Here is a 10,644-nt window from a genome sequence, read left to right as displayed (position 1 = left end):
TTCTTTCTTTTTCCTTCCTTCCTTCCTTCCTTCCTTCCTTCTTTCTTTCTTTCTTTCTTTCTTTTTCCTTCCTTCCTTCCTTCCTTCCTTCCTTCCTCTCTCTCTCTCTTTCTTTCTTTTCCTTCCTTCCTTCCTTCCTCTCTCTCTCTCTTTCTTTCTTTTCCTTCCTTCCTTCCTTCTTTCTTTCTTTCTTTCTTTTTCCTTCCTTCCTTCCTTCCTTCCTCTCTCTCTCTCTTTCTTTCTTTTCCTTCCTTCTTCCTTCCTTCCTTTCTTTCTTCCTTTCTTTCTCTCCCTTCCTCCTTTCCTTTCTTTCTCTCTCTCTTCATTCCTTCCTTTCTTTCTCCCTCCCTTCCTTCCTTCCTTGCTTTCTTTCTTTCTTTTTTTTTTTTTGCCTCCAGGGTTATTGCTGGGGCTCAGTGCCTGAACCATGAATCCACTGCTCCTGGAGGCCATTTTTTTCCCTTTTGTTGCCCTTGTTGTTGTGGCCTTGTTGTGGTTATTATTGTTGTTGTTACTGATGTTGTCATTGTTGGCTAGGACAGAGAGAAATGAAGAGAGGAGAAGACAGAGAGGGGGAGAGAAAGATAGACACCTGTAGACCTGCTTCACTGCTTGTGAAGCGACTCCCCTGCAGATGGGGAGCCGGGGGCTCGAACTGGGATCCTTACACTGGTCCTTGTGCTTTGCGCCATGTGCACTTAACCTGCTGCACTACCACCCGACTCCGGATCAAATCACTTCTAGCAATCATGACTCATCTCACAGAGCCACAGAGAGAAACTGGTCTCACATATATGTATTTTCATTTGCAATGTCCTAAAAGGCCTACCAGGAGGGTTAAAAGGGAAGTCCATGACAGGTCCAGAAGCCTCCAGAACACTTTGGGGGTCTAGACAAAGGAGGAACAAACCCAAAGAAACAGGTGGTATAGGCAGAGTCTGCGAGAAGTCACCCCGGCCTGACTCCTGAGAACTGAGACGCTCAGTTCTGTTTCTGAAAAGCAGTGCAAAGCAGATGAAAAGGACCGACCTGATGCAAATAACTGGCCAGGTTTACTAGAAGCAGGCTTCATTTTCAAACAAGTTAATTTGACTGTGATTTACTAGGAGCACTGGTATAAAAATGTCAAGGAAATAGGTTTCAGTAACACCTCTTTTTTTGTGGACCTCATATTCAAGTCTTCAATGATTTTTTGAGTTTTAGCTTTCTTTCAGCAAATTGAACTGGATCATGAGTTTTTTTTTAAATATTTATTTATTTTCCCTTTTGTTGCCCTTGTTGTTTTTTATTGTTGTTTTAGTTATTGTTGTTACTACTGATGTCATCGTTGTTAGGTAGGGCAGAGAGAAATGGAGAGAGGAGGGGAAGACAGACACCTCCAGACCTGCTTCACCACCTGTGAAGTGACTCCCCTGCAGGTGGGGAGCTGGGGACTCGAACCGGAATCCTTAAGCCGGCCATTGCGCTTTGTGCCATGTATGCTTAACCAGCTGTGCTACTGCTTGACTCCTTGAGTTTTTTTTTCCCACCCATGTAGTTATAATTTTCCAAAGTAATGGCTCCAGTCTTTTTTCCCCCTCATATTTTGACTTGGATTGTTTTAGGGGGAAAAAATGGAGCTGTGTGGTGGTGCATCTGGTTGAATGCAAAGACCAGGGTTCAAGTACCCCATCCCCACCTGCAGGGAGGAAGCTTCTCCAGTGGGAAAGCAGGGCTGCAGGTGTCTCTCTATTTCTCCTCCTCTCTGTCTCCCTCACTGTGGGATTATGTGAAAGCATGGTGGAGCATAGGGGAACTCCCCCATCCTTGAGATGGAGGTCTGAAAAGACACCTCACCTGTCAGTCTCTCCCTTTCAAGGATAGAGCTTGGAGGGAAATGCTTTCCTAACTCAGTTTCTCCTTGTCAGTCTCCCAGGCTTCACAGAGGCCTGCAAACTCTCACACTTAAATCATTATTGTGCTGCAAACCAAATGGTTGCCTGCTTGAAAGTTCACTTAAAGTTCACTATGTTCACTATAAGTTCACCATCTTTTGATCACATACAAAGTATATACTTCATCACACTGCCTTGCCAGTAACTGAACAGTGAGACAGACCCCCACACCTCACCTCCTGGATTCTTTGATCACCATGATTTACATTAGACTCTGCCCTTCTCTGCTTTATCTCACCCCGCTGGTTTAACCACCATGTTTTTCTTAATACCTTTAGATAATTAACAACTCTTGCCTCTTGGTAACTAACTGCCTTGACCATTTGTTATCTCATCAATTCTCGTCATTCCTAGCCCTCCCCACCATAGGGGTACTGACCTTTTGAAAACCTATGATTACTGACATATGTGAAAAATGTTCTTTGTTCCACTTTGCTATATAAGCTTTGTCCTCCTCCGAATAAATTGGAAGTTCATACCTGAATTTCTCCTGTCATTTCCTTCTGCATCACACGATTCCTAGAATCGGTGACAGGAAAGCCAGTGGCTTCCCTCTGTTGCGAGGCCACCCACGTGAGCACCAGCACCTCACCTTCTCAATTTCTGGCTGTCTCTATCCATTAAAGATAAAAAAGGGGGGCAAGGGATAGATAGCATAATGGTTATGCAAAGAGACTCTCATACCTGAGGCTTCAAAGTCCTAGGTTCAATTCCCCACACCACCATAAACCAGAGCTGAGCAGTGCTCTGGTTAAAAACAAACAGACAAACAAAAACCAGTGCTTGAAAGGCACAGAAAGTTTAAAAAAAATTAACAGGAGAGACTCTTGTTTTTTCTGTAGCCATGCTTGCTAGAAATGGAGAGAACGTGCTTCACAATGACTGTGCAGACATGACTAAGTGCTGTTTCCTGATGATGCCCAAGACACAGCAACCTCGATGCTTTAGTCATTTGCCACCTTAAAAAAAAACATGTCTAGTATCTAGAAACTCCTCTGCCTGCTCTCAAGGCTCTCCCAGTGGGTGTCTAATATTCTTCAGTGATTAACCTTTTATATTTCCTTTCCCTCCAAATAAATGCCATTACTACTAGGTACACAGCCAAGAATGAACATGGGAAAGCCATCTGCAGTATTGCTTCCCCTTGTCTGTTTTTTTCAGTGATGTATGATTCTCCCATGGTTATGCTTTTTTATATTTATTTATTTTCCATTTTTGTTGCCCTTGTTTTCATTGTTGTTGTAGTTATTATTGTTGTTGTTATTGATATCGTCATTGTTAGGACAGAGAGAAATGGAGAGAGGAGGGGAAGACAGAGAGGGGGAGAGAAAGATAGACACCTGCAGACCTGCTTCACCGCCTGTGAAGTGACTCCCCTGCAGGTGGGGAGCCGGGGGCTCGAACCGGATCCTTACACTGGTCCTTGTGCTTTGTGCCACGTGCGCTTAACCTGCTGCACTACCGCCCGACTCCCACGGTTATGCTTTTTAAATTTTTTAAAATTGTTTAAGCTACTGTTGTTGTTTGATTCTGTGCTGTTGTGACCTGTGCAAGCAGCGTCACCATTCCCAGGCTGGCTTTATCTCCCCTTACTCACCACATGGCTTCTCATGCTAAGAATCAGATGTCACTCCTCTGTTATAAGGTTTGCATATTTCTGTTCTTGTCCTAGTAATCTTGTTTCCTTTCAGGGACTTGTGCTCTCCTCCCTTTTTATTGGGGGCTTAACAGTTTACAGTAAGTACAGTTGTTGACACATGGGTAAACGTTCTCCTCTCATCACGGCCATCTGTGATGGAGGTTTGAACCTGTGTGATGCACATGGCAAAGCAGCACCCTATCCCAGTGAGCTCTTTAGCCAACCCTCTTCTTTCTTCTTCTTCTTTTTTTTTTTGCTTATTTATATGAACGCAAGAGAAAAAAGAAGCCCAAGTACTGCTCAGCTCCTGCATGTGGCGTGCTGAGGATGGAACCTGAGTCCTCAGGCATGCAAACCATGTGTTCTGATGCTTCACTGTCTCCCTGGTTCTAGGTAACATTGAAAAATCAACCATTAGATGTACAGACAGCATAGGGTAAGGGAGAGTGTGTGTGTGTGTGTGTGTGTGTGTGTGTGTGATCTGCATGAATTCCAGAGACATACCTACAAATTTAGAGCCACCCATTGTCTGAAGGACACTCTAAAATCATATACATTATAGAATTGTATTAAGAGGGGGTAGATAGGGAGTCGGGCGGTAGCACAGCGGGTTAAGCGCACGTGGCACAAAGCACAAGGACTGGCTTAAGGATCCCGGTTCAAGCTCCTGGCTCCCCACCTGCAGAGGAATCACTTCACAGGTGGTGAAGCAGGTCTGCAGGTGTCTGTCTTTCTCTCCCCCTTTCTGTCTTGCCCTCCTCTTTCCATTTCTCTCTGTCCTATCCTACAATGACAACATCAATAATAATAACTACAACAATAAAACAAGGGCAACAAAAGTAAATAAATAATTATTAAAAGAGGGGGTAGATAGCATAATGGTTGTGCACAGAGACTCTCATGCATGAGGATTCCAAGTCCCAGGTTCACTCCCCACACCAATATAAGCCAGAGCTGAGCAGTGCTCTGGTAAAAAAAAAAAAAAAAAGAATTGTATTAAAATCATATATAATATATGATCATATGCAAATATACTTGAAAATAATGTGCAGTGGAGCAGTTCTCACATGGAAGGAAGTGGAAATGTGAAGTATGCAGACTAGAGAAAATAAATTTGAAAAACACAGAGTCCTTGCAGACATGGTAAAATGTTTCTAAGATGCTATACTGAAGCTGTTGACCAAATTCCAATGTAAAGTCATGGAGTAAAACTGTGGGCAACCCCACCTGTGGGGGGGCAGTCGCTTCACAAGTGGTGAAATAGATTTATAGGTGTCTGTCCTTCTCTCTTCCTCTTTGTCTCTCCCTTCTTTCTCAGTTTCTCTCTGTCCTATCAAATAAAATGGAAAAAATGGCCACCAGGAGTAGTGGATTTGTAATGCCAGCACCAAGCCTCAGCGATAACTCTGGAAGGAAAAAAAAATACATAAAAATGGGCAATATTTTGATCTCTGGACTTTCCAGAAAAAGAAAATTGAGAGACATTCATTAATGCAGTCTCAAAAAAAAAAGAATCACAAGGCCAGTTCTAGTCATGATATGCAAAAGTTGGCAATTCTAGTAAGAGAGAAACAATAAAAACGATGTTTAGGGGTAGTTTGTGGAGAGGCTTTGCAGGAGGTGGGACTGCTTAGAGTGGGAGCTTGCTTCCCTTCCATGACTTCCTCGCCTCAGCACTGAGACCCTCCCCCATCCATGCAGCATCTAAACTCACTCTGGCAACATGCCACCATCATTACAGTTTCTCTTGGATCGAAGAATCCCGTGACTTAGATCAGATCCAATCTGTGATAAATTTATACTGACACTCCTGAACACACACACACACACACACACACACACACACACACACACACACACACACACTATCCCATCTATCAGTTTAGTTCTTTATTCATGAACTGGGGGGAAGGAAATACAGAGATGGACTTAATTAAAATGCATTCTTTCTGAGAAGCCTTCTGAATGAAATGCAGATCTTCATTTGCCTCTCAGCGTCCCCTCTCCACTGAGGTGATGATGGCTCTTCCATGGGCAGGAAAGGCTGCACTTCTGCTGGTACCTGAGGGCAAGCTGGGTGTTAGGGAATCCTCTACTAATAATACCCTAAAATAAAGGACCACAGAACTTGGGGCCGGCTTTTACAATATACTTACAGGACTATTTTCATTATTGATATTTCTAAAGTAAAATAATGTTCTTTTAATGATTCGCTTTCTTTTTTTTTGTTTCCTCTCTCCCTCCATTTCTCCCCTTCCTCCCTTTTTGATTTTTTTTTTTTTAAGCTAGAAACTGAAGACAGTAGTATGAACAGAAGTCCCCAGACACAGATCCCCAGACACATATGGAATATGCTATGCTACTCAAATACTATGGAGTAAGTTTCATTTTACCTAATATTATGTTGAATATCTATCAATATAAACATTATCTAGTTTGAAAAGAAAAGAACTATACAAACTATACAAATACCTATATTAAGGTCTGTATCTCTAACACACACACACACACACACACACACAAACACACACACCAATTCTAAATTAATAAAAGATTTAAATATTAACAATGTTTAAGCTTTTAGAAGAAAAGTATCTTAATGACTTCAGAGTAAAGGGTGTCTCTTAGGCAAAACAAAATATAAAAAAATGTACTACCCACAAGGAAAACTGACAAGCTGGGTCATATTAAGAATGAGAACTTCTGTTTATCAGGAACATCATTCGAAATATGAAAATAAAAGTGAACTCATTCTATGGTTTTGTTTATGTCTCCTTTCTTAAAAAAATAATACAAGAAATAATATACACTCCTATTAACTTATAGTCTCACAAATCACTACTTAATAAATAGGAGAGGGGAAAAAAAGGAACCAACAACCAACTTAAACGATGAAAAAAAGTTGAGCCATTTTTTAAATAAAAACATTTGTGATTCGTAGTGATTCGCAAGATGGTAAGATTATGAGGTGTAAATCCTCAATGCAGCCACCATCCAAGTTCTACGCCCTCACCCTCCCAAAGATAAACAAAGATTAATCTGCAGAATAGATAAAAAAAAAAGACCCCACAGGGAATCCTTGGATTCCCACACAAACATGATGGGCCAGATCCCTCTCTCCACTGTCACTGGTCATCTCCATCAGGAACAACATAATGGACCCCTCTGTGGGCCCCTATAGGACCTTGCCCTCAATGTAGATCAACAATGGTAGGGACTGTCCCATTCTCTGAAGGGAGGCTGGACCAAAATCCTCTACCACTTGAGGAAGATGGGTCCTGTCATGAATACAACCTAGAATGTTCCTAGCTATGACCACAAAATGAGAGCTCAGACCTACAGGGATGCAGAGGTTACACAGACTCCTGCATTGAATATAGACTCCAGATCAAATCGATGGGGTTTACAGTTAACAATATTTATATACTTTCCCCATATTTGGGAGCTACTCTCTGCTCTGACCCAGCTTTCCAATCTTATTTCCAATCCTGGCACTATATCCCCAGATAATACCTTTGGCCCACCTGAATGTTAGCAGTCAGGGTGAGGCAAAAATTAGTAAAGTCATGGGACCTAAAATAGGCCTACTCCCTTTTCCTGAAATGGAGACCCCCAAATCTCATCTGCTATGTTCTTGCCTTTAGGTTCCAGATTAAACAATTTGTTCCTCTTTATATCTTAATGCTTTTTCTGACACTAAGTTGCAGATACTACCATGATGCCAACGTGACTCCCCCGGGGAGACGACCTCACCAACGTACCCTGGAACCCCACCTCTCCAGAGCCCTGCTCCACTAGGGAAAGAGAGAGACAGGCTGGGAGTATGGATCAACCTGCCAATGTCCATGTTCAGCAGAGAAGTAATTACAGAAGCCAGACTTCCCACCTTCTGCACCCCATAATGATCCTGGGTCCATACTCCCAGAGACATAAAGAATAGGAAAATTTCCAGTGGAGGGGATGAGATATGGAACTCTGGTGGTGGGAAATGTGTAGAATTTTACCCCTCTTATCCTATGGTTTTGTTAACATTTTTTATTTTATAAGTAAATTAAATAAAAAAGACTCCAAGTTGCTAAGACACACACACACACACACACACACACACACACACACACACACACACACACACACACCTCAGTGGGGGCAGGGGAAACAATAGACACACTTTGGAGATATTGTGGGCTTGGTTCCACACAGTGGATTGCATTGAAGCAAAGATCACAATAAAGTGAGTCAGACCTTGTTTTTAAATTCTCAGTGTGCACAGAAGTTATGTTATGTTATGTTATGTTATGTTATGTCATGTCATGTCATGTCATGTCATGTCATGTCATGTCATGTCATGTTATTTATTTAACAGAGCCTTGCTCAGCTCTGACTTAGGGTGGTAATGGATGACTGAAGCTGGAGCTTTGGAGTCACAAGCAGGAGAGACTCTTTGCATAACCATTATGCTGTCTACCCCTGCCCCAGAGGTTATGTTTGTACTGTACATTGCTGCGACACGGACATAATTAGCATATGGTTGACATCAATATGGACTTGCAACCCACAAGGGATTGTGGGTGGGTGGGTGGATAGGAGGTTTTTGTTTTTTTTCCTCCAGGGTTATCGCTGAGCCTCAATGCCTACACTATAAATCTACTGCTTCTGGAAGCCATTTTATCCATTTTATTGGATAGGACAGAGAGAAATTGAGAGGGGAGGGAAAGATAGAGGGGGAGAAAGACAGACAGATAGACACCTTCAGACCTCCTTCACCACTTGTGAAGCATCCCCTTCCCTGCAGGTGGCTAGCTAGGGGCTTGAACCTGGATCCTTCTCTGTCTCTCTTTCTGTTTTATTCCCTTTTGCTGCCCTTGTTGTTTTATTGTTGTAGTTATTGTTGTTGTTGTTATTGTTGTTGTTGTTATTGTTGTTGTTGTTATTGTTGTTGTTGGATAGGACAGAGAAAAATGGAGAGAGGAGGGGAAGACAGAGAGGGGAAGAGAAAGACAGACACCTGCAGACCTGCTTCACTGCTTGTAAAACAACTCCTCTGCAATGGGGGAGCCAGGGCTTGAACCAGGATCCTTCTGCCAGTCCTTGCGCTTTGTGCTACGTGCGCTTAACCCACTGAGCTACCGCCCGACTCCCTCTGTCTCTCTTTCTTGCCATCTCTTCCAACTCATCTCTGTTTTCTGAAAACACTGCATAGACTGACATTTCGTAATCAACTGATCTGTTCAGATTTGGAGAATTCAATGAGACTTCAGCACTGCCACGCCACATAGCTTAGTAACAACCTCCAGTAAGTCTTTTGCTGCCAGTGGAATATCTGTTTCACTAAACAGACTCAAGTCAGAACAACAAATAGCTTCTGCCTTATTCTCACATCTGGCTGTGGACATAAAAATATGCCACAATAGTGGTCCGGGAGGTGGTGCAGTAGATAAAGCACTGGATTCTCAACCATGAGGTCTCGAGTTTGATCCCCGGCAGCACATGTACCAGAGTGATGTCTGGTTCTTTCCCTCCTCCTCTCCTCCTAGCTTTCTCATGAATAAATAAATTATAAAAACAAACAAAACAAAAACATATGCCACAATATAAACACCTTTTCCTAGGGCACATTATTATTATTATTATTATTATTATTATTATTATTAGCCTCCAGAGTTATCACTGGGGCTTGGGGCCTGCCCTATGAATCCACCACTCCTGATGGCCACTTTTTCCCTTTTTCCCCTCCTATTTTATTCGATAGCACAGAGAGAAATTGAGAGAGAAGGGGAGATAGAGAGGGGGAGGGAGAGAAAGAGACCTGCAGACTTGTTCATAAAGGGTTTCCATTGCAGGTGGGCACTGGAGGCGCAAACCTGGTAATAAGTGTGCTTAACCAGGTGCACTACTACCCGGCCCTCAGGCAAATTATCTACCTTCAATTCTATAGTGATCCTGTAGGAGTGTTTATAGTTATCTGTGACCAGCAGTCAGAGATGAAACTATTTCTACTTTGTACTTATGAAAGCCTCACGTTTTTAAACAGAGTTCCTAACAGAACTCACCATCTCCTGACTTACCAAGAGAGAAACGAGAAACTGACCACATCTTTATGAGTATGTGTATGTTGCCTGCACCGCCCAGTAGATCACCAGAGAAGACACAACAAACTGCAGGAAGGTGAACATGGCCACATATTCAGTGAGGATTCTACCGCTTCTCTGTTGCCGAAGAGAGCATACACATTCTTTTACATCGTTATAGCTTAGCACTTAAAAATAAAACCCTCTAAAGGAATCATGAAACTTCAGGAAGAAGGTGAAAAACAGGAGAGAAAAACTACTGAGCATTTTTTCCCACTCTCAACATCTGTGGTGAGTATATCTATAAGGAGGCCAGGCCGTGCAGACCTGGTTAAGGATTTCACATTACAGTGTGCAGAGACCCAGGTTCAAGCCCCTGATCCCCACCTGTAGAGGGAAAGCTTCATGAGTGGTGAAGCAGGGCTGCAGGTGTCTCTCTGTCTCCTCCGAGTCTCAACTTCTCCTCTCTTTGCCTATGAACTCTAGAACCCGGAGATTAGGTGGATTTGTAGAACAGCCCTTTTTCAGCCAACACCATCTGAGTAACCAGGCAGCCTTCTTGGCTCTGATGACTGACAGAGCAGTAGAGGTGAGACTAGATTTGAGTTCTGCAAGAGAGATGTGCATGGGCTGGGCAGTGGTGCACCTGGTTACCATGCGCAAGGACCAGGGTTCAAGCTCCCAGTCCCCATCTGTGTGTAGTGGTGGGGAAGCTTCAAGAGTGGCAAAGCAGTGCTTAAGGTATCTTTCTCTCTCCCCTTTCCCCTTAATTTCTCTCTACCCTATCAAATTAAAACCAAAAAGATGTGTAAAGTTCTCCATGCTGTCACGCCATGCAGAACTGAGTACAGACCCCTTTTCAAATATGACACACTTGGGATTTGGCTATATTTTTTGCTCCTAGACTTTAACCCTGACATTGAACGTGAAACTTCTGGGTCTCACAAGTACACAAAGGTGCTTGTTGCATCTTGGAAGTTCGGGTGTTGTCCTGTGAAAGTTG

General features: G+C 42.9%; 1 protein-coding gene across 4 annotated transcripts in view; it reads right to left on the bottom strand.

Annotated features, from left to right (window-relative positions):
• Positions 1-5,448: 5,448 nt before the first annotated feature.
• LOC132533835 (membrane-spanning 4-domains subfamily A member 5-like) overlaps positions 5,449-10,644 on the bottom strand; it is a 14,223-nt gene continuing 9,027 nt past the window's right edge. For all 4 annotated transcript variants that reach the window (XM_060176273.1, XM_060176272.1, XM_060176271.1 and 1 more), the window contains exon 5: positions 5,449-5,635. In XM_060176273.1, the coding sequence (XP_060032256.1) occupies positions 5,507-5,635 (129 nt within the window). In that variant the 3' untranslated portion in view covers positions 5,449-5,506. The remainder of the gene's footprint in view (positions 5,636-10,644) is intronic.

Source organism: Erinaceus europaeus, chromosome 17 (genome assembly GCF_950295315.1).
Source record: "Erinaceus europaeus chromosome 17, mEriEur2.1, whole genome shotgun sequence".
Taxonomy (NCBI): Eukaryota; Metazoa; Chordata; class Mammalia; order Eulipotyphla; family Erinaceidae; genus Erinaceus; species Erinaceus europaeus.
This window is presented reverse-complemented; position numbering and strand designations above follow the sequence as displayed.